This window comes from Manis javanica, chromosome 12 (genome assembly GCF_040802235.1).
Source record: "Manis javanica isolate MJ-LG chromosome 12, MJ_LKY, whole genome shotgun sequence".
Lineage (NCBI taxonomy): Eukaryota > Metazoa > Chordata > Mammalia > Pholidota > Manidae > Manis > Manis javanica.
The window spans coordinates 61,282,893-61,307,528 of record NC_133167.1 but is presented as its reverse complement, the minus strand read 5'-3'; the positions used below and the strand labels follow the sequence as shown (position 1 = coordinate 61,307,528).

Here is a 24,636-nt window from a genome sequence, read left to right as displayed (position 1 = left end):
TCAGCTTTTATGCTCAGAGCTAACCAGACCGTTCCTCTCCTACTGAAACGCATACTGTGCCAAGGTATCGTTCATGACTTCAGTGAGTGCTTCGCTGGGCCGAGAAGCAGCTGTGAACTGGGGGTGCCCGGGCTGGAGGTGGAGCCATCTGGAGGATGTGTTGCAGCAATGCCGGCAGGAGGTGGGGAGCAAGATGAACGTCGGAGCAGCACAGCCCCTGGGCCAGCATGGTGAGGCCCCGGCAGGTCTCAAGGGGTGACATGTTAGGATGTGGCTTACTGATGGGCAGGCAGGCAGGCAGCAGCCCCAGTGATGGAAGTGGGCGGCCAGGAGGGCTGATGGAGAGGCCTGGTGACAGAAGGATGCCTGAGGGCCTGTGCTCAGGGAGGTCGTCAGAACAAGGTGACGGGCCGTCTGCAGAAAAATTAGGATATCAGGCAGGTTATCAAGGCAGAGTTGCAGAAAGACAGAAACTCAACTTCTCCAACTGAAGTAGGAGCTTCATTATTAGAACTACGATCAGAGTAAGAAAGACGGATATACTAATGTGACTTTAGTTTCCGGCCTAGGATTGCTTACATTTCTCCTAATGAGTCAGAGGATTGCTGCCTCAGCCTGGAATGGACTAGATCCTCTAGGTGAGAGTCAAGTGGACCCCAGTATTGGATTGGAAGGTTAGAGGGGAAGCAATACCAAATGTTTTCTATTTTCCTGGTGATGGTGACATATTCGGTTTTCAATAAATATATAGATAGGCTGATTGAAAAAAGAACCTGTATGGATTTAATTATTATAAGTGATTTTCCTCCTGAGCTTTGAGGAGTTACATTTTCATATGACTGAAGAGGTATATGGAGGGGTAATTACAATCACTACTTTCTTGTCTCAACTTTAGCCATTTTGGGGCAAATTCCTGAGTATCTTTGAGCCTGATTGTCCTCAACCTATAAAATAGCAATAATAATAATACTGATGTTACAGGATTGTTTTAATACTATGGTCAATAAGAATATCCATAATTTCTTAAGCACTTTTGAGTCAGGCATTGTGCAAAGCAGTTGAAATACATTATCTCATTTAACTGTTGTGGGGAGTGAATGAGGCATCATAGTCAAGACACCTGGCTCAGTGCACAGCACAGTGCTCCACTCACACCCGTGGGGATCCACATGTACACTGATGCACAGTAGGAAGTGTATTATTAAGGGTCAGTGTGTAAGTAAGTGTTTTTAGAGGGTAGGAGGTGGAGTGATCAGGTAGACTGAGAGATGAGAGAAAGCCAGATCAGGTTGGCGGGAGAAACTAGATGGCGTGTCAGTGACATGCCATGGGTAATTCTTTTTTTGAGAGTCCATCATCTCTAGTTACATAGTAGAACTGGTCTCAGAGACCCAGTACACTTTACGAACACGACGAGGTCTTCCCATGTGTGTCACCCAAGCGATACTGCCCTTATGTGTGATGCCGTGCAGTAAGGGGTAAGCTGGTCTCTGTCCCTATTACAGACATCCTTTGGGGAATGCTGGTTCGACCCAGTATCTCTCCAGAGGTCTCAGTGTAACTCAGGACTCCTGGCCATGTTGGCTTAACCCATTCTCTTGTTTGGGGTTTACCAGATGTGGAGACAAGGATTTTGCTGCAAGTGGTTTTTTTGGAGTTGATCCCAGGAAGCACTGTAAGCAAATGGGGAAGTGAGACAAGGAAGGAAGAAAAGCCTATAAAAGTTTGTTGAGAGGAAGATTTCCATGGTGGGTGACTGGGCTCACTCCTTCAGGGACCTTCTGAGAAGCTGTGAAGGGTCTGGATCCTGTCGTACCTCGTTGGGGGAGGTTGCATTTTACAGGCATTAACTGCCCAGCACTCTGCCCTCAGGTGGAATGATGAAGGTGCCCAAGAGAGGAAGCCATAGGTGTGTATGGCAACTGTCCCGAAAGCTGCACGTGCCTTTCCAGGGAGAGGTGGGGTAAGGGGGTTGGTGGGGGGACTCTGGTAGGACCCCAGCAGCATCTGCTAAACCCACCTTCATATATTGAAGACATTCAAGTTTTTAAATCTTCTTTTCCTATTTGAAAGTCCTTAAAATAAACTGCCATTTTATCACAAAATAGGGCATTCCTTCACTCTTGTTAATACTTCATATTCCCTGAGTAGGTGCTGTTTGCCTTCTTCAGTCTCTAGTCGCTGTAAATATTTTCTTTCAGGTGGCCTTTCTGAACATTAATCTGCAAATGAGCAGAAAAGAAAGTCTGAATAGTCTCTATTAAAAAGTATTGAGGCATGAGCAGATCTCTGGAGTATGTAAGCCTAAAAGAAATAGTAATATTACATTCAGAAATGGACATTTTCAGCGAAAGGCAAAGGCGTGCACTAAGCATATGTCCCGGGGTTCCAGCTTGAAACTCGGGCTGGAGGGATCCTATTAGACGTCAGTGTCGGCACAGAGTCCTGCTCGCGTTTACCCTGCCTTCCAACCTGTGTACTAGGCAACAATGTTGGTTCTGCTAAATGAGAGAACATTTGATTGTAAATTTCTTTATTTGATGATTATCTTCTAAGCACACTGCAAGGACTCTGGGATTCATTGACTTTAAAGATAGTGATTAATCTTTAGAGTGAAAATGTTCTTGTGAGGACCTTCTTTCCTGTGCACAGTTGTCCCAGTACCCAATCCATACTTGCCATATCCATTCAGATTTCTAAGTTTATTTGTCCTAAAAATAATCTAACTTTGCTGAAAGTAAGGTTTGAACTTGCAAGTAAACCTCCTTCTACTTGAGGTTTTACAGTCCTAGTTTCAAGATCATGTCTTGTATTTGTGAATCCCTGTTCTTAAATTTGGGAGGATCAGGTATGAAGGAAGAAATGAGAGAAGGGCGGACCCCATACTCAGTCTGGTGGGAGAGTGTGGGATACTGGACATGAGTTGCTTGATTCCACGGCCAAAGCAGGCTACGTCCCCTTACAGGGGTCCTGTTGCTGGGACACTGAGAAGGGCACTGGGCAACATAACAGGACTAAGCTTTGTTCAGTGTGGTATGCATGGGTAATGCTAAGCTCTCCAGGGGAAATCCAAGGATAATTTCAATCTTTTGTCTTTTTTACAAGACCTGTTCAGTAGCAAGAAGACTGGCTCATGGGACTTTCACAGCCTATGTCTTTCATTGTATACCTTTTGGTGACACGCTACCTATGTCAGGGAGAGGAGGTGAGAAAGGAGAAGACTGTTTATCCCTAACAGTCTGCAACTAGCTCATGGAGAACAGATCTTCATAGTTGTTTTTCATTATACTTTGTGGATAACTTCAGATGTTTACAGACCTTCATAGTTACTTTTTCATTATACTTTGTGGATAACTTTAGATATTTAGGCTTTGTGGATAGTGACAGGCGTAATATTTGTGGCCCATTTCTGTCAAGTTTCAAAGTAGAATTTTATACTAGAAAGTACAAATTAGGCAAAAGAATTCTTTCTGAAGGCTTCAGATGATAAAAAAATGAAGTAAGCTGGTGGGATTCTCAAGGGAACATGATGTTCTAGAGAATTTGTGAAAGGCTGTGATTTGTCATAATCCATTTTGTCTTTACTAGAATTTGAAAATTACTCAGAGTTACCCAGCTTGCTGAGTATTGATATTTCACTTCTGGATATATTTTTTTGCACTGAATTTGTTTACCAGTGCCTTTCCGGAATATTTATTAGTAGGTTTTGTTAACAATTCCCTCTGACATGTAATATCTCTTTCATTCCTTTCTGAGATATTATTGATTTTATTTTCCTGAACACAATTTTATATGGTAATATCTGTGCAGAAGCAATTTGCCACGGTTCAAGGAACTGGATTCTTATGGACATTTGTCTTAGTAATGTGGCTACAGAGTCACTAACTTGATCTTAATAACATTTACCTACTACCATGTATTAGATGTATGAAAGGAAAACTGTGCTTTCTAACATAGAGGATTACCCTTGTGTATCTCCCTTAGTTGATAATGGTCTGCAAAATTAAATGTCCAGGTGATTTTGAGTGGCTATTGGCATTATTTGAAACTAGCTAGGATTAAATACAAGTAATTATCATCAATGTTGCATGCAGAGAGGAAATTACTTTCTTAGAACAACTCACAAAACTTTCAAATCATTGATTTGCAATATTTTGAGCCACACTGTACTTCATCTGATGCTGTTTTTACTCTGTTGTGGCTGCAGGAGGCAGCATGATACAGAAACTCAGAAACTCTAGTAAAACAGCCCTGGTTAGAATCTCACTGAATTATTCATCGTCTGTGTGAACTAGGGCCGTGTTCATCAACTAGCCTGGCCCTCAGTTCCCTCCTCTCTTCAAGGCAGCCTGACATAACAGCATCCATCCCTTTTCCTGTTTCCTATTTAAATATTGTAACTGCATCCTCTCATTGAAAAAACTCATTTCATTTTCAAAGTATTTCCCCTGTTTTTCTCTTAAAGCAGACAGTATTCATTTAAACAGATAACCCTGTCTACAAAAAGACTTGCACAAGATTATTGCTAGCAGCTTTACTTATGATATCCCCGAACCAGAAACAACCTACATGGTCACCAATAGGACAATGGATAAGAAAACTGTGGCATGTCCATGTGATGGAAAATTACTGGTCAGTAAAAGGAAAAAAACTACTGATCATCCACAAAATGGATGAATCTACAGACTTTATGTTGAGCAAAAGGAGCCAGATACCAAAGGGGGCATGTCTTTTTACATGCCTTTCTAAAACTAGCAAAACTCCTTTAGGGTGACAGGAATAATCAGAACACAGGTTACCTCTAAAAAGAGGGTCTTGACTGGAAAAGAGTGTGAGGGAACTTTTGTGGGTGAGAAGAATGTTCCGGGTCTTGACTTGGGGTCTGCATTTCTCAGAACCTGTTGGACTGTGCGGCTGAGTGTTGTACTGTGTACAAATTATACTTCAATTCGTAGAAAAGACAACTCACCTGTTGGTTCAATGTTTCATTTTCTAATGGCTAGCTTTTGGGATTCTCAGGACGCAGTGACCATCTGTACTCTGGGGATGGGGACAGCCTTCGGAGAGTCCATCCTGGACAACACGCCCCGCCATGCGACCATTGTCACCAGAGAGAGCAGCGAGCTGCTCCGCGTCGAGCAGAAGGACTTCAAGGCTCTCTGGGAGGTGAGCCCCGGGGCTTCTCTGTCAATTAATGTAGCTGCAGAAAGGAAAAGGGGCCGCCCACGGACAATGGCATTACAGTCAAGCCTTAATGTGTACTCTTCTGAGCCAGTGGATGGAATTTAATTTTAATAACTTGTTTTTGAAATGAGTGAGTGAAAAAGCCATTTGACACAAGACATTCCCCCCACTTTTTTTTTTAATTTAGTGCTTGCTCAATTTTCTGTAGTTTGACATACCTTGTAATTATTTCTTGAATGACCACAGAGTGTTTTATGTATTTCCTCCCTCCTATTCCACAGATGTATTCTTAACCAGGGAACAAAATACTTTGACATTTTCTTTTACATTTTAAAAATCATCACTGACATGTTCTCTGGTACAGTGGAATGAGTGGGGTTAACATCTGCTTCATTTAAATGCTTTTTAAAATGAAGTGCCTGTAATAAAGTATAGGAAATGAAGGACATAAAGGCATCTGGGTACTTGCCAACTTCAGAATGCAGAGGTGGCACAGCAGTGGGTGGATACAGCCGGTCCTGGTGGCTTTTGCATTTCCCGCTGCTTCCCGGAGCCCCTCAGAGCTGTGCGCTCATTTACAGGAAGTCCAGGGAGTAATTCATCTTAGAAGCAGTAATGGCAAATGGAGCACTTAGAAAGGCCCACTAAACCTTGCATTTTTTTCACTCATTCCTTTTCAGTCCTTCAAGCTTCTCACAGGAGCCTGCGGTCATTCCTCATGCATGTCCTTGGCTCAGTGTGTCCAAGTGTTAGCCCATCGGGCTGCAGGCCACCACTTGTCCCAGTGTGGCCAAGATTCCAGACTTGATCTGAAAGAATTTTGTGTAATCAAATAGTTTCCTCCAGAGACAAATAAATGACAGATGCACTAAGGGAGCAGACCTGCAGGTGAATGAGCGATGCTTTGGCTTAAAAATCCTGCAAAGCCTTGGAAGGCCTTGGTGGTGAAACCTGTTACTTTTATTCTTGGTAGTAGTGAATAAATTGCAGGGTTACTTGTTTGAAATGTTCCTCTTAGAAAATATTAAAGAGCTCCAACTGCTCTGCAAAGTTCAGAGACAAAGCCTAGTTTTAGGAAGGCAGAACTAATGCAGGTTTGCACGAGGTGTGTGTGGAGAGGTTTTCTGTCAATTAAAAGGGGCCACGCTTGAGGGAAATAAGCCATTTGTTCCATCTTTTATTTTAAAAGGTAAACTGAAAAGTCTGTTCCAAAAAGAAAATTTGGATAACTGTTTTAAGAACAGAAATGATTCCTACCTGTGATATATGTCATTATAACTGCTTTTGTGTGTGACTTATTCAAGTTGCTGATTGAGGATGGTTTGTGGAAATATTTAAGTTTATTTTAATTAGAAGCTCTCAGTACTGTGAAGGAAGGTCCTGAGAAGTTGCAACCAGTGAGCATTAAAAAAAAAATCTATTATTAAAACATTTTTCAAACATACAGAAAATTGAAAAAGATAATACAATGCACATTCGTATACCTACTTAGTCCAGCAATCACTAACATATAGCCATATGGGTTTCATCTTTGTTTTTTGCTGAACTACTTTAATATAAACAACAGACATCATGATGTTTAGTTATAGCTCCAAAAAATTAGAATATCCTGCTATATACCCATAATTCCATTATTTCACCTGCAAGACTAAAGATAATATCCTAATATCTAATATCCCTTCCACAGTTCAAGTTTCCTCACAAACATCCACAAATAAATATTTATTTATTCCATAAATATCATATCTGTTTTATTTCAAACCAGGCTCAAATAAAGAACCATGTCTTACATTTGCCTGTTGTATCTGCCAGTCTCTCTCTCTCTCTCCCCAACACCCTTTGTCTCTACTCTGTTTCTCTCTCTGAGGTACTGGCTGACTTGTTAAAAAGGCCAAGTCAGTTTCTCCCAAATTCAAGATTTGTTTGATTGTTGTCTCATGGTATCTTTTTTGTACCCCTACCCCAGGGTTTCCTGTAAATTGAAGTGAGAACTAAAAGTTTGATTAGATCAAGTCTAACATTTTGGGCAAGAAAATGTCAAAAGTGATACTGAGTACATCTCTATTGGTGATACATTAGTTTGATTAGTTGGATCCCTTGGTTAGATTTTATCTGAGTTCATTTTAGGCCTATTTTCACAGATATTTCCCTTAGAGGAAAATTACTAAATGAAGGTGTCAGTATTGAGGCTGGTCCTTGGTATCCCCAACGCTGCCACATGATTTTGCAGCTCTGTGGGTCCAAGCCCTCACTTGTAACCTCAGAGGATGATTACTGATCTTTCCTGGCTGAGAGTTAGTGATCTTAAAGGATGGATAGAGTTTTTAGTCTGATCTTTTTATTTTACAGGTAAGAGATGGAACCTCCTAGTGAGAAAAAGATTAGTCAGATGCTCATTTTAGTTTCCTGTTCATGCAGCTAAGCACACAGTGCAAATTAGGTGCTCAATCAACATTTTAACTGGCTAAACTGAAAATGCAAGGAACTCCATTATCTAGCAATCCATGTTAGTCAGAACTTTATTAATGGACACACTTGTGTATATATAGTACATGATAATCCCAAGAAATCATAAAACTAAAAATAACTTCTGAATAAAAAAGATTCGCTTATGTTTATTCTATTGTTCAGTTTTCCAACACATAAGTATCGAGCATTCCCAGTGAGTCAGACATAGCTATGGCAGTGGAGACTGCCAGCGGAGTGCCTGCTTTTTGGGTCAGGGCTTTTGTTCTACTTGGAAGAGTCAGAAAATAAACTCACAAGTCAGTAATACTATTTCAAGTGTAATGTATCATTATCACTAAATAAATTTTATTTCTATTCTTGGAATATGGGTAATCCATTTATAACATATGTATCACTACTCTGCTAGCAAAATAACTGATAACCAGGAAACCTAGTCCTTGATTTTATCAGATAATAGAGTTTATAATTTAGCCATTCATTACACTGGCAAATAATAATCTGTTAACAAAACTAACCCAGGCTCATATTATTAGCTGAAATCCAAGTTAGGTCCGTTAGCCAAATATCTGAAGGGCAGGATTATGTAGGGAAGGATTACATAGATTCAGGAAATCAGGTAGAAGCCTCACTGAATTGTGAGATAGCAGGAGGAAGGCACACAAAGGTAAGATGGATAATGCCTCTTTCACTGGCAAGCTAAGGAGCTGTGTGTTAGGATATAGGTTTGAATAGTAAAAATTAGATAATCTGAATCATGGGTCTAAATTGTATATTCATCTCGTTTGACTGCTTACTTTTACGCAATGTCATGGTGGACCCATTGTATAGCAGACACCCCCATACTTAGCTTTGTCTCCTTACCTGTGTCCTGATGCCACCCAAAGGGAACAAAGAATAAGACACCAGGACCAGGATTCAGAGTTACTTCTGACTGAAAACTTGGTCCCTAATCACAAACTGTAGCTCTTTGATAGGCTGAGCTAATAGTCTGCTTTAAGTCTATTTTAAATCACTGTGACTTCAATGGTGGCACAAAGCAGGGGAATCCTGCTTCCTTTTCTGACCACAGGCATGGCTCCTAGGCTCTTCTGCAGATATACCTCAGAGAACTACATGTGAGATTTTGAAATCCTACTCAACTTCATCTTTAATGCCTCTTACTCTTTGTCATGTTGTGAGTCAAATTGGTAGCACCCAGAGTATTAAAAAAAAACTATCATCAGAAATGTGACCAGAAGCATTACTCAGTAGTTTCTACAAATACATCAAATAAGGTAATATTCCCCAAGCTGTAACTGAAGTAGCAGCTCGATGCTGTTCTTTGTGTCTATATCTCTCCTAAGGAAGATCACTTTCTTTCCTCCTCCCTTTCCGTGTTTCAGTGGCCAGTCAAGGGTCAGATTTGGGGGCACTGGCTTGCTCCGTCTTAAAGCCAGGTTATATTTTCTTAGCTTAAATGAATTACAGTAAGTTTATTTAGAGTTAGTCAACAGTACTTCCCTCTTTTCATGCCTCTTTGATATTAAACTTAATAAAATATATTAACTGGGTATAAAACATCTTATTTTTCAGGTAGTATCTGAGGGTAGTATCAGAGAGAGAGGACATAGTTATGTTTCTGAATTTCACTCAGAATAAAATTAATTAAGTCTTGAATACCATTTTTAGTTCTTGAGACAGTTATGATTTAAACTCCTGACACTAGTAGCATTGTACGCCATCAGTAAGCATGTTAAATGGCAAAGTAGTCAAGTGTAGGATTGGGAGTTTGAAGGCAGTTATCAATATTTCTTCCAGGATTATGGGTATTTATGATTGCTGGTGGTTCTTGGGATACATAAAGGACTGATTTACTGTCTAATTCCCTGAATTTCTTCTCAGTGCAGATGGTATAAGAAGGTTTCCTATGGTTAGAACAGCAATAGTGAGGGGTATTTTGGTTTTCTTTTTGACTTTTTGCCTAACATTGTGTCTGTCTGAAGATGCTTTCAACTTTCTGGCATGTGTTGACATCTTTACATGGATTATTCCAAATACATGAAATTGAATGAGATCAGTCCAGTGTTTTCAGAGTAGATTAGAGAGGCACTCTTGTTCAAATTCATAATAGACACTACTGAGAGGTCCTTGAACTAGTGGTCTACTGCCATTGTACTTGTGTTTCAGTCATATGATCCTCATTTTCTGGACAAAAATTTTCTTTCACTGAGCCACGTTTGAGCATGTTTACAATAATAATACATATATATGAATAAGTTATTTAAAATTCAAAGACTACAATAAAATTAGTCTTTAAAAATAAAGGCAGTATTTTAAATCTGTAGTCTGACCCATGCCAAAATAAAAGTTGTTTTGTGGCTATAATTGTTACCCAGAAACTTCTCGTTTCATATTGATCCTAAGCAGAGCATCCCATATCACAGAGAACCATTGCTTGCATGTAATGCTTGAAATAGTAAAGTTTATTCCCCAGATGTGTCTGTGGCCTCAGCAAACATTGTGAGCTGACCAAAACAATTTATTTCATGCTTTATGGGATATAAAACTGAATGGTAAAATCAGAAATAGGTACATGCTTCTGTCTTAGGAAAATAATGCAGTTTGTAAACAGGAATATTTCTAAAAGTAATGAATATTGTTGAAAAAATATATTTACATCTATGTATCTCTATTCCCTATTTTTCAGAGTGTTTTATTTCTCAATTCTACCAGATATATATTGGCCATCGTGGGACTGAAAAGCTTTTAGTTTCGTCTGTTTACTGCCTCTTTTAGAGTACACAGGGAGAAAAAAGCCCTTTTCCATTAATAATCTTTCCAGCCACTAGGAGAACAGGAATTACGGAAATAACAACAGCTTAGTCTTAGCTGATGTGGTTTTAGAATGATAATTAGAATAATATACTTCTCAGGGGCATCTGCTCTGCTTGAGTAGACTTGATGTTCCTATCTGTCGTGGACTGTAATAAAAATTAAAACCAAATACTTAAAACATAATATCCCAGAACATAAAAATCCCAGAAGTCCTTTGGGTGAGTTTTATTACTTTATTTAGCATGCAAACAATTTCAGGTTGTTTCACTCTTACATTAATGGTAGGCCTTCCAGGTGGACGGGTATTTCAGGTGAATGTTTAGTGGCCCTGGGTATTGAGGGGGGACTGTGTGACCCCTCCTTAGACAGGCAGCCCCTTGCCTGCCTGTTGATGTACAGGGACCCACACCCTTATCTGAGGAGTAACTGGAGCCTGAAAGCTAAGGGACCTGCTTTCTCCCAAGTTAGAAGCCTGCCTTACTTTTTGCAACTTCGGAGCTAGTCCTGTAGGGTTACTTCCCAGGCCAGAAATTTGCATCAAAGGGCTAAGAAAAATACATCCAAAAATAAACATGAAAGTCAAGACTTCATGCCAGGAACTCCAGCCACACACATCCTGTTGGCTGGTTCTCTTGCCTCTCTCCTCACAGTTCTGATTCTTTTCAACCAAGCGGAAGCCTGTTCCGATGACTTGGATTTCATGTCTGTGCCAGGGTCTCACGTCTCTGTCCTCAACTCAAGCTTTTCCATGTAGTGGTGAAATGATTCAAATCCAGAAAGGAAGGGAGTGAAGTTATTTGCAGCTAACCAAAGTTAAAAATTATATATTTAGAAGTCTTTTCCTATTACCTTTGGCTGCCTGAGCTTCCTTGGAGAACCACCAGCACTGGTTTTCTCTCTGTGGACTGAGATCCTCTCAACAATAACAGATACGAACAGGGAATTATCGGCGATGAAGGTGCATTTTGCTGTCCAAATAAAGGACAGATATTCGCTGGATGTCTGAGAACTCTGAGAGGCAGAACAAGGAGGGCGCGTGCCCTACAAGGTCAGGAGGGGTCTTTTCTTATTCTTTAGTGGGGGAGCAGTATTACATGTCACAGTTGGAAGTATGGTTTGAAGAATTATACTCTGAAATGTCTCTGGTTTTTCTAATTATGTTCTACCAGACCTAAATATTTACCATGGCACTAACATAATTTGATTTCATCTTTATTTGTGGTGTACTGGGTGGGTGGGGGCGTGTGCAGTGGCAGCTCATCTTTTCTGATTGTGAAGGATATGTTTGTTTAGGCTGATGATCTTAACTATGTTTCCAGAAGATAAACAAAGATAGTTGTGTAGGCAGTGACATTTATCACATTAATATTAAATATATGTATTTATCTGGTGACATATTTGAATAACATATATTAAAAATGAATTTCGGGCAAGGAAACAGATTGGGAGTGATGGTATTTCAGCCCCTGAATGTCCAATAGGTTATCTTGCCTGCTGCTCTCAAACCATATGAAGTCCTTAATGTTTATGGGGATTCTGTTACATTATTGATGACTTAAAGTCCCACCAGCTTGGCAAGCTATGCTCTCACTATTCCTCAGAAGATGAACGGGGTCTGAACAGACCACAGCCTGGCTGGCAGGTCCCAGGAATACCCAGATGTTGATAATGGACTTGTTGGCAGGGCACTGCGAGCAGAAGTCATTCCCTCCTGGCCATCGGGCATTCATTACAGGGGTGTGCCCTGGATACTTAGGGCTTTTAGGAGTTGCTGTTAGCAGAGGTTTGAAATTCGTCCCATGGTGGTGCACCTGGGGACACTTCAGCTACACAGCCCCTGCACCCTGGTTTTGCAGGGGCCCGCTTCACTCTGCTTGCCTGCGAGGCTGTGTGCCTGCTGGAGTGTTGCTCCACTCAATGTCAATTGATGCCACTTTGAAAATTTCATCTCTAAGAAACTTTGTCATATTCAACAAATGTACTTGGTTCTTAGCATGTAGAGGTACAAAACTGTACTAACTACATCTGTCTTTCTGGTTTACAATCTAGTGGAGAAGACAGACAAACATAAATGCAAATCACCCTGAAACAGGACAAACTGAGAAGGTCTAGGGTAAAGGTACAGTGTGCTGAAGGACCTACCGGGGAGGGTGAGGAGAGATTCATTTCCACCCAGGGTACTATTTCATCCAAAGACAAAGTGATCTGGTTCTGAACCCTTGTGTGGCTAACAAGGCTGTTTTTCAGCATCCCTAAAGGATTGGGGTCAGTTAGTCAAATTACGGCATTTGAGGCAGCCTTGTTCCAAAGGGCTGGCTGCACTGAGAAGCATGGGCTTCTTCCCTCTTGCTGTGCTGCGTTCTGCCTTCTCTTCCTGTACCAGGCCTCTGGGCAGGCTGGGCTAGGGGTCTGCCAGCCCCGTGAGGGTGTCATTGCATTTTCAAATGCCTGGCATTGTGTCTTGTTTGTTCAGCCATCATCTGGAGAAATCTGCTTTGTGGGTGAATGGGTCCCCTGGGGCAAAGGCAGTTACAGTTGGGAGAACTTTAAGAACTTGAGACTTTTCAGAAGGAACTTGTGGTATGGACTGGGGGATACTGTTAAGCTCTTCATGTATAGGAAGCCTTGTAGTCATGGGATTTTCTTGCTCTTATCAAGGCCAAATTCTACTCCTGTGTAGTCTCCAGGCTGCCGCCGAGAGGTTAGAGCAAAGTTACTGGGCAGGGCATCTGACACCGAGGAAGGAGCAGCAGGAAATTCTGTCACAAAGTCAGCCACTCGAATTCCTACAGTCCTGCCTGTGTTGATCTCACTGACCTCAGTACTGTGAGCCATCTACTCCAAACCAATACATGCAAGACAAACCCTCTAAAGAAACTACTGATGTGACAAGTGGTCTGGCCTGAAATTCTGACCTATTTCTGGTTCAACCCAACTCTGCTAGATAACTTTTTGGAAAACTCTCTAGCTTCCCCAGTCACCTATTTGTAAAATAAAGCTACCTTTACTTAAACCTGCCTTCATGTTGGGGAGTGGTTCAAGTTCATGGTGATTGATTACTTAGATACCTTATGAGTTGAAAGATGTAATGCTCCCCTCCCCTTTTGGTTTGCAAATTCAAGAAGGCAAAGCCACAAATTATGTGAATGGAAAGGATAAAGTATAGGGCAACAGTTGAAATTGCATCAAAACATATTATTTGAAGGGCAAGAACTTTTGTGTATCTTTCATCATTTACTGTTGTAGTTCTTAAAACTAGTTTCACAATAGAATTACCTGGAAAGCTATTTAAACCTTCACAGGTGTGGGGTCCCCTTAGAGCTATGAAGCCAGAATCTCTAGAAGATGGGCTTGAGTGTCGGCACCTTCTTAAAGCTCCCCAGATGGGTTTACTGAGCAGCCTGCCCTGAGCACCTCTGTCTTCCAGCAGTGGCCTTTGATAGGTGGGCACTGCACTTGCTCCTTCTGTATATACCTGGTATCCTTTTCTTTGCCTTGTGCTAAGGCTAATCACAGAGTTCCTTAGTGTTGCTGGGCAGCTGCATCTGGGGAGGTCTCTCCCTGTGCACTAGGTGAAACTTCAACCTGGTCAGGGGAGAGTTCTTAACTCTGATGGAGAAAGAATTCTTGAGCAGGTTAGATGAGTGTAGGTAAGGAAGGAATTCATTAAAGTAAGAATGCAGGGGACGGTAGCTACTTTGTAGGCAGCAGAGAGCAAGGAAGAGCACAGGGAGGAAAGGGAAGCTCATTGAACTCCTGCTCAGCATAGGGCAGACCCCGTGCCAACTCCTAAAGCCAGGGTCACCTGGCGTCCCATGTCGCTTGAATCTGCATGGCATAGGAAATCGGCCCCTACTTGAATCTGCATGGCATGGGAACTACCCCAGGATCTGGGGTAGCTGCAGTGCACTGGATGGAGTGAGATTATGTTCTGAGAACTTCCCAAAGGCAAATAAAGGAGATTTTTCAGGTAGGCTCCTAAAAAGCATGATTGTACAGCTATAGTCCTGTCCAGGTCATCTATGGGAACTTGCAGGCCCAAATCAGAGCTCTCAGTAGCCCCTCCCTAGTTATCTGAAGTAGGACAGAGAGAGTGAAGAATTGTGCCTAAGTCTAGAAAATAGAATGAAATAGCAAAGTAAGAAAGATGCTTACCACTGAAAGAGTGCAGAGACAAAATGCAATAATTTGAGCAGTGAGAAGTCTTTATTTAAGGGAAAAATTACACACTCGAAGAAAGGGAAGTGCAGGCAACTTCAGAGAGGAGGCACCCTTAAGGGCTTAGGATTCTGTCTTTTAAGGCTTTCAAGAATGGGGTCAAGGGCAGCTGGGTGGGGGTGGGGCAGGGTAGGCTTGACATGTGGTCTCATGATATCTTTCTCTAGTGAGAGACATTGTGTCCCCATCCACAGTCAGTCCTTTAGATGATTCTGTAAGATAAACTTAACACAAACGTATTGAGCCTGTTCTTCATGATAGTGGTTACCCTCAAGCAGTGGGGACATATCATTTACGACTACTTGCTCTGCCCTAAGAAAGGATGGGTTTTGGCTGATTACCAAGGAATATGTTAGGAATCTAACCTCCTAACTCCCTGGTCTTTAAAATGGAGTCATAGCCTTAAGATGGGGTCCCTCCTGTTCTTACTATACTGTTTATAACTTGGCATTTTTCATCACAGGCAGGAAAAGTTAATCATGCTATCTGCTCTATGTCCCAGCCCTACTTCATTACTAGTCTGTGTTAAATCTGCTAGTGTAGTTTTCTCTTTCCTCATTTTGACATTCTGCTTCCAAATGGAGGTTTCTACCAAATATAAGTGATAATGGCAAGTTAGTACTTCAGAGGCAGAGTGAGTAGAGTTTATTTGAGGCTTGGTGATTAGAAGTTGCCTGTGTAGTGTGGTTGTTGGAAGTGGTAGAATAAGGTGGAAAATCATGCCCAAATCCCACCATCCTGTGATCCATGTTCTCTGCACTGTTAGAGCTGTGGTGTTACCACACATCGTGGACCTCCTGGAAAATCCCACTGCTCACTTGTGAGAAAATAAGAGTGAAAAGGAGAAGCAGTGTCTTAGTATTATTATGAAAGAGTTTTAAGCTCATGAACCCCTGAGGATGCTGAGATTCCCCACCTGTCCTCAGACTACACTGTGAGAATCACTTCTCTAGGATATAGTCCCGAAAAAGGAAATACTAGATTGAAGAGTATGAAAACTTTCATGGCCCTTGATAAATATGATCACATTTATTTTCAGTAGTTTATATGCTGCCGTCAAGAGTATTTGAGCATGCCTATTTTATCCAGCGGGACTATTTTATACATATTTTTCCACTATAACAGGCCCTGTTGTGTCATTGTGTTTCTCTGATTGCTGCTAAGATGGTTGAACTTTACTTATATATTTCTTTACTGATTATATTTTTTCTTTTAGGATGTGTTATTCATACCTATATTGGCATTTCTTTATCAATTTATATTATGCTTTATTTGATCAAGATAGTAACCCTTTGTTGTAATTCCTGCAAATACTTTATTGTGGTCTGTTTACTCTTCACTTTTCATAATATTTAATATACATAAATTCTAAATTCATTAAATCCACCACAAGTCTGGCAATTTTGTGATTTAAATATTTTTAAGTTTGTTTTATAGAGGTATTTATCCTACTTTCATTCATAGCTGATTTGGAAAAATCATGATATAGGCAATAATGTGTTTTAGTCAAAGATGCTGTCTGCATGAATTGAATGAGTTTTTTTTAACTTTTTAAATTGCTTCTCTGTTTTGCTTCAATTTTTTGGAAATGCTCTTACAAATTCATATCTTGCCTTCATTTATTTCTTATAACCTTTATGTGAACCTTATTTTAGCACCTGCAACAATATTTTCCTAAGACATCTTTCCTGGATTTTCGCACCTGATCTGTGTTCCCTCCACTGCTCACCTTCTTGCGTTTCTATAACGCTTCCAGTGATTTGGTGGTGGAGCATTGCTCTAAGCTTGTCTGAGAGAAACATGAGTAGTACTAAGATGTCTTCTGAAGTTAATAAAGTAAGTCTTCTTTTTTGTGCATCCATAACTGTTTTCTCTTTTCCACTGTCCAAACTCGTATCTACAGTAGTCCCTCCTTACCCACAGGGGATTCATTCCAGGACCCCCAGTGGGTGCCTGACACTACAGATAGTACTGACCCCTATAGACACTATGTTTTTTCTATACGTAGAAACCTATGGTAAAGTTTAATTTATAAATTTGGTATAGTAAGAGATTACAAACAAGAGTAATAAAATATAACAATTATAATATAGTGTAAATAAACTTATGTGAATGTCATCTCTCAAAATATCTTATTGTACAAAAGTACAATAAATATTGTACTGAACTCACCCTTCTTGTAATGATGTGAGATGATAAAATGCCTACAAGATGAGATGACATGAGGTGAGTGATGTAAGCATTGTGATGGAGCATTAGGCTACTACTGACCTTCTGACTATATGTCAGAAGTCATCTACTTTCAGATCATGGTTGACCACAAGCAACTGAAACCACAGGAGGCAAACCTCAGATGAGGGGGGTGACTATACCTCTTTAATTGTCCTGGTGAAGGCACAGAAGCTCTTATCGTAAGTGCTAATGATAATAGATTTTCATTTTTAGGCCTTTCCTAATTGTTGTGGGTTTTAGTTTATTTGTTGGTGGGCATTTTTGCCCATGCTTCACTTTGTTTAAAATTCATAGAATTTCCTGGTACAAATATTCTGAAAAAGAAAAGAAGTCTCTATAATAAAAACATATGTATAATCCCTGTTAAAAGCATTTTGGAACTTGAAAAAGGGAAATGTAGTAAAGTGATCAGACACTAAATTTAATAAGAGATCCACCCACTCAGGAACATATACAACTTTGTGAACAACACTGTAAAAGTATTTGCTTATCAAAAAGGTATAAAGTTTTTAGTTTTAAAAAAATGATAGTGTTTTAGTTCTGCGAAATCTGTACTGATTATGCTGCCTCCATCAACATTTTCTTCCCTTAATAACCAAAAGATTTTTGGAGAAAGACAAGTACCAAATGATTTCCCTCATTTGTAGAGTATAATAACGAAGCAAAACTGAAGGAACAAAATAGCAGCAGACTCACAGACTCCAAGAAGGGACTAGTGATTACCAAAGGGGAGGGGTAGGGGAGGGTGGATAGGGAGGAAGAAGGGGATTAAGGGTCACTATAATTCACAATCACAAATATAGGTAGATTATGGAGAAGGCAGTACAGCATGGAGAAGTCTAGTAATGACTATAGAATCTTACTACACTGCTGATAGACAACGACTGCAATGGGGAGAGTGGGATGAGGCCTTGATAATGTGGATGATCGTTGAAACCACAATGTTGTTCATGTGCAACTTTTGTAAGATTGTATATCAATGATACTTTAATGAAAAAAAATAACCAAAAAGTTTCACCATAAATAGCAGAGTATTTAACAAGGTGATAATTAATGAATTAAAATTAACAAATTAAAATTCTTCTATGACTACCTGATAATGATAATTGTAAACATGAGAATAAGTCTAAATGGGTAAGTCTTGTGTTAATAAATTTTTAAAGAAGTTTTAGCACAGTTGGCAATTCATCTTCCTAAAATTCACTTTCTTGCTTTCTGCTTGTTGCTTTATGTTTTCTTTGCCCTTATCCCAGCCCCTTCTCCAGCCTTACTTAGGTCTGAAATGTCAGACTTGTCTTTTTTCCTTGCAACTTTTTGTTCAAACTGTCAAACATTCAGAAAAATTGAAAAAACAGTTCTTTCTGTTTCTCTCCCTCCATTTATGTATTTATTTATATTTGTGTGTATACACACACACACACACACACACACACACACACACGCACATATACACATATTTATTTGTGTGCCAAACCATTTGAAAGCATGTTGTGGACACCATTACACTTAACCTTCAATATTTTAAGTGGGCCATTTCTCCTGTTCCTCTTTTCCTAACCAGGCTCCTTTTCTAATCTACTGTATGTTTATCTCTTTCTTTTCAATTCCATCCCACCAGCACTGTTACCTTCCTTCTCTCCTCAAGTCCAGCCAGAGACAGGGTGGCTGTGTAGTTTTTAAAGATGATGGCCTGTAATCAGCCAGATCACAACAGTAGTCCTGGCCCTGCTTCAAACCAGCTCTATGACCTAAACCTAAACCTCTGTCCTCATTTGTGTAATGGGGGTAACAATAATCCTATCCCAAATGACTGGGAGGAAGAAATGACAGGATAAAGTCAACCAAATCCTTATAGTTCAAAGCATCTACCTTGGCATTCAAAGTTTTCTTAAATTTGTCTCACATCTTTTTCCACTATATTGCACTTATTACGTTATACAAATATTTTTATCACCCTAAATCACATCAGCAAGCATTAGTTGAGTATCCAATAAATGCCAGGTGCCATGCTGGGCACTGGGGACACAGACATGAACAGCATGTGGCCCTCAAGGAACACACCATGTAATGAAGATAGATAAGTGAAAATAAATTTTTAAGTGTGATAAGCTATGGACTGCAGCAGAGGAGCACACAGGGGCTGGAAGTGGGAGGAAGAGAGAGTAACAGGCAAGGAGAGTCAGAACAGCTTCCAAAGAAAGTCCCTGTCTGTGGGTTGTCATCATAAGACTGGCGGGAATGCAACTGACAGAAAGATGCCAGCAGACGGAGGCAAAGGATCCAAGCGCCACTGATGGGACTTACCTGTGTTCTGGCAGAGCACAGAGTGGGGGGTCATAGTGCCCTTCCCGGTGCCAGGGCAAGCTTCTGTCATCCTCAAGTTCTTCATGGAGACAAGAGCCCATCAGAGCCTCCTAACCTTTCTTGAGAACAGAAGATTTTTTTCTCCTTCTTTCCTCTCTGTGAAGCCCCCGCCTTAACTCTTCCCGAGGCTGGCTTTGTACATGCCCGCTCCCTGAAGCAAAAACGCATAATAAGCATGGAAGTGTTAGCCAAGAATCTGAAGTTTGCATCCTCAGTGAAAGACCCCCCAGCAGACCCCAGCTGGGGCCTGCTAACTCCTGCCTCTGCCTTCCCTCTTCGCTAGTGTCTCCTCTGTCATCTCCCAGGCTGTCTCTTCCTGATCAGGTGAATAACATCAGGAAGGTATGATGGCAGCCTGTTAGCATAGGTGTTACCTCTTGGCAATTCATTTTTAAAACCAGATCTGACTGTGGATGAAAGGCTGGGAGGAGGCTGAATTTTCTCATGAGGAGATGAGGGTCCAAATGATCAAAAAGAAAATGACCCTGAGAAATACACTGCAGTCAAAGCAGGAGATAGGGGTTGGGAAGGCTGACATCTGGGATTGCTAAGATACATGAAAAATGGAGGCCCACAGAACTGCTGTTCCTCTGAACAGACCAAGAAACTGGGAAGCTAAGAGATCCTGGGGCTGACAGAGCTCAGCGCAGGAGGCCAAATGTTGCTTCAAAACTGACCTACAAGAAACTCAACACTGTTACAGACATGCTTCGGGGATCCATTTGGTTTCCACAGATTTGGAGGCCATTAGGTCTCTATCAGTGGGGGCTTTCAGCAGACACCCTACTGATGCTGGTGCAGCAAGGGTCCGGTCCTAGCAGCTGTCAGGCTTGGGGCTCCGGTCACAGAAGGCATGGAGAACTCTACATTACTCCCCTCCATCTCTGTTCCCCTTAGGACTTGGGGGAGTCATCTCTGACCTCAAGTAGAAGGAAGGTGAGCATCCTAGAATATCCCATTTAGGAGGTCCATGACATATTCTGTCTAAAGGCCAGATTTGACACATCCTGGAGATTTGGATTATACATTTACATGGTGGGTCTCCGTATATGAATAATATGTAACAATGCAAGAGGAGTTTTATTGCTGGAAGTCATACTAAGTGCTGGAAGTCATTCTAGTGTTTTTTTTTTTCAAATATGAAATGCTTCATGAATTTTTGTGTTATCTGTGCACAGGGGCTATGCTAATCTTCTCTGTATTGTTCCAATTGTAGTGTATATGTGCTGCTGAAGTGAGCACATCATTCCAGTCTTTTTACACATATTAATTTGTTAGTACTAAGTTATACCAGCTTAGTTTCAAGAGTATATTTTAAGTATTCAGAATTCAATTATGGGAACTTTTGGAATAAAAAGAGGTTTTTGTTTCCTTATGAAAAATTTAGGATTAGACAAAAATGTTAGCATTTGCCCTGTATTTACAGAATAATTTATTTCCTTCATTGGCAGATAGGTCCATGTGTAGTGTCAGAGAAGAGGACTGGCCCACAACAGGTGCCTCTAATACATGCTACACGAGCCCCGAAGAGTTCGTGGATCAACTCCTGAGAAACCGCAAACCTCTGATATTTTTTTTGTGTGTGTATTTTTCTGAAAAGAGTGCCCATAGCTTTTAGTCTAGTCTGAAAGGGGTCTGTTATCTCCCAAAAGATTAAAGACCATTTTCTATAGAATCAGAAGGATACAAACCACATCTAGCCTGTTCCCTTTAAGTGGGAGAATATTGAGCATTTACTCCCCATTTAACACAGCTGTACAGAAATTGTGATGGTGAGAATGGAAATGATAGAAAAATACTTTTTATTGTGGCTTTCAGGCAGAGACTTGTATCCAGAAACTCTTTTTGTAATGAAAAAGAAATCATGAGGAAAAACGCCAAGTTCCAGGCTCAAAACAGAAACGCATTTCAGTAAGAGGTTCTACCAAAGCCTGTTTTCAAATAAATATTCTAATTTATGATTCCATTGCTCCTCTAAAGAGAGTACATTTGAGTATTTTGTATCCAGTTCCATAGTGACTGAACTTTAATGGTGAGTTTTCATGGAAATGTGGCTTTGTATTTTCAGTTCCTATCCGCCTACCCCTAAAACTGTCCACCTGTAATAATGTCCACAATGTTAACTGGACAACTTCAGACAATGGTACTTTTAAAATAGGCTATAGCACAGCCCATTAGGCAAAGCAAGAATTGTCTTCACTTTTATTTTAAAGAAATAATTTATTGAGACTAGGTAATGAATGCATTTGATAAAAAATTTTAAAATAGGGTGTATATATAATGAAAAGTATGCTTTTCTCCCATCCCGGCCTCCAACCACAAGCTCCCCTTGCCAGAAGCAATCCTCTGTTACTGGCTTCTATAGAGTATTTTATGTAAAATATTCTCCTTGATTGGTTACTAGGCAAGACTTCCAAAGCCTACATTTGACTCTTTTTTTCAACCTATACTTGAGAAAGAAAAAACAAAGTTTAAAGTTCTAACAGTATCAAGACATTTTGAATCACAATTTTCACACAAATTAACTCTAACATACCTTCCAGGGTTTAGTTTACTTTTTTTCTGCTTTACTATTGCTCTAAATTCCAACAACTTGAATCTCCTGTCAGTATTGCCTGATGTAAATCTGAGAATATTATTGCAGATTGTGACTATGTTTCAAATAGAAAATTCCAACCAAGCATATATAATTTTAATTCTTAGTTATTAAGAACTAAAAAATTTGATTAAAATTCAAAGTAATATGGTATGGTTAGCAATATTAAAGGTACAAGAGGTAAATATAAAAATAATAACCAACTTCAATTTCAATAGAAATGTTTAGTCATTGTAGCTCTGGTTATAGATCTCATGTTGATACTCTCCTAGTCAATAAAACATGGGATAATCTTTTGGCATTACTTTTTCTAAGAAGTTATTCCTGTAAATAACCTCTGCGTATCTCCTACATTTCCTGAGCTGATATATACAACCCAATCAAGGCAAGCATTCCTGTGGTGTAGATGACCTTGCATCCGTGGCCCTTGAGAGAATAAATATTTATGTTGACAATGAGCTATCATGAATTGAGTTCATAAAATTGGATTTGGGCTTTTTAATCTGACATATTATTCTTGCTTGACTTCATTGTGCTGACTATGGTTCCAGTGCTATAAATCAGGGAGAATGTTTGCCCATGAAAGAAAATGAGAGCAGGATAATATGAGAGCCTTTGCCTTATGAAAGTGTTTCTTGTTGGGGTACCTGTCTTCTTTCAGCTGGATTCCCTGGATCTTATCATTATTTTTTGTAAGTTTTTTTAAAAACTAATCTATGATGATTGGACATAAGGGGTAGCATAAAGCTCATGAAACTTAAATATGAAATAAATGAATTTAGGGGGTGTGATAAAGAGTTATTTTTTAATACAAAAAAATAGGATATAGATATTCAAACAAACAGTAACCACATGCTTTGTAGGGCCCAGTACACAATAAAAAGCTAAGGTCCCTTGTTCTCCCTAGAAGAAAAAAAGTCATTAATGATACTAAAACAAAGCTTTTTCCCTTATTCTGAGTTTTATATCTCAATGCATCATTTCTTATTTGCTATTTAATATTGTTCTAAGTAAAGAAAATTTTAAATTTAAATTTAAATTATTAGCATAAATGTATCTTGTCTTTCTATGGTGTGGTGCCAGTTTTAAATGCAAATATAAGAGCATTTAACTTGTATGTGGAATCATCTGTGTTACATCATTTGTATTTCCTAGCTTGTACATGCATATGTATTTCATTCTTACCAGAATGGTAGAAACCAAAGCCAATTCAACTGCATTTCAGTTTTTGATGCAGACACCTTCTACCCCTACCGTGTATTTTCAGTTACAGGGAATAAGGAAGGACTGGAAGGAAAGGAAACTATGGGCTGCCCTGGCTTTCCTCTCCCTTTATATCATTCATTAAAGTGTAATGGTTGGCTAAAACAGGGCAGGAACATGAATAAGAGAATATGATAGATTTCCTTTATCAATCCCATTGTACTCTTTCTATGTTTAAAAAGTAAGTTCTGGTTAGAACAGAAAATGGGGCCTTTGGAGCGGTCAGCACCTGGATTTGCTCACTGGAAGATGTGACATGATCCCTTGTCCTTGCTTGGAGTCGTTCTAAGCCCCCATGCATTATGGATCCGCCACATCCTGTCCTCGTGTGGCACTGTGCCTGCTGTCTGGGTAGGTGCCAAGGAACAGTGGATGTGAATGTTGCAGGGTCTCCTCTGCTCATACACATACTCCACTGACCCATTGGACTTCACTTAGAAAACACATGTTTCAAAGATAAAATTATTAAGAATTTCAAGATGGTGACAGCAGAGCATTAAACCAAAGGCTTGGGGCCCTCGTGCATGGGCCCTGTGTGACTGAGCAGGTCTCATGCCCTGAGGGCAGCTCTGAGTGTAGAAATGCATGAACTGAAAAGTAAGTTTCTTGCTTTTCCTTCCCCACTCACATTCCCAGCTCCTCTCCCGAAGAACTTATTTTAATAGTCTCTTCAATAACATTTCAGGTACTTAAAAGATGTATCTAGCTATGGATAGCTAGATATGTAAATATATAGAGCGGTAGATTAAATATGACCACAGATTCTCTGCAGCTTTGTCAATCAAGAGGTGGAGTCTGCTCTTCTTAATCCAGAGTGGTGCTGAGATATGCTTTGATCGATAGAATTGAAGCACACTGGGAGTGACTTTGTTTATCTTCTAGTGTTGGCCTACGGAGACCCTGCAGGTTCATTCTTGCCCTCTGGGAGTGTTCCTCCCACTGTGTGAAGACACCTGAGATTAAGATCCATGTGCTTCATTCCAGTCTTAGGCATACCAGTTGTGGACCCAGAAAAATGAGTCCACCTAGCCTCTCCCACCCAGCACCTGCAGACTGAGCCACCTGAGTGCGCTGAGGCAACACCAGCAGAATGGCTTGGGAAGCCCACAGAATTGTAAGAGTTAATAAACAGGCATTGCCTTATTCAACCAAGTTTTCGGGTGTTTTGTTATGAGCAATAATTATATAATGGTATGTACATTAAAACATTTAAACCTTTATCCTTCCATAAATGGTCTTACATCATTCATATTGTCTATATTTTGCTTTTCTCCTTTTAGTTTTTCTTAGAGATCCTCCTGTCTGGGTCCTTTCAGATTAACCACATTATGTATGCTACAGAGTTTTCCGCTGTAACTGGATTCCTATAATTTATTTAACCTATCCCCTATTGATGGGCAGTTACATTAGTTTTTGGTCTCATAAACAGTGCTGCAGTGGACGTTCTTGTACTCGTATCTTGATGTACTTTGGTATTTTTAATTACACTCCAGAAA

General features: G+C 40.1%; 1 protein-coding gene and 1 non-coding gene across 15 annotated transcripts in view; one reads left to right on the top strand and one right to left on the bottom strand.

Annotated features, from left to right (window-relative positions):
* Nucleotides 1-24,636, top strand: part of RAPGEF4 (Rap guanine nucleotide exchange factor 4) — a 310,512-nt gene that overhangs the window by 69,836 nt on the left and 216,040 nt on the right. For 11 of the 14 annotated variants that reach the window (XR_012123693.1, XR_012123694.1, XR_012123696.1 and 8 more), the window contains one exon: nt 5,020-5,166. The exons of 2 other annotated variants lie outside the window; for them this stretch is intronic. Coding sequence is in view for 7 of the 12 variants with exons in the window: in XM_073218682.1 (XP_073074783.1) it covers nt 5,020-5,166 (147 nt within the window). In the remaining 5 variants the exon portion in view is untranslated. Of the gene's footprint in view, nt 1-5,019; nt 5,167-11,069; nt 11,516-24,636 lie in introns of those variants that run through there. One more of the 14 variants, XM_073218687.1, reaches the window with a different exon arrangement.
* LOC118974127 (U6 spliceosomal RNA) lies at nt 20,415-20,525 on the bottom strand. Its single transcript, XR_005063725.1, has one exon. It is a non-coding gene; the product is annotated as a U6 spliceosomal RNA (small nuclear RNA).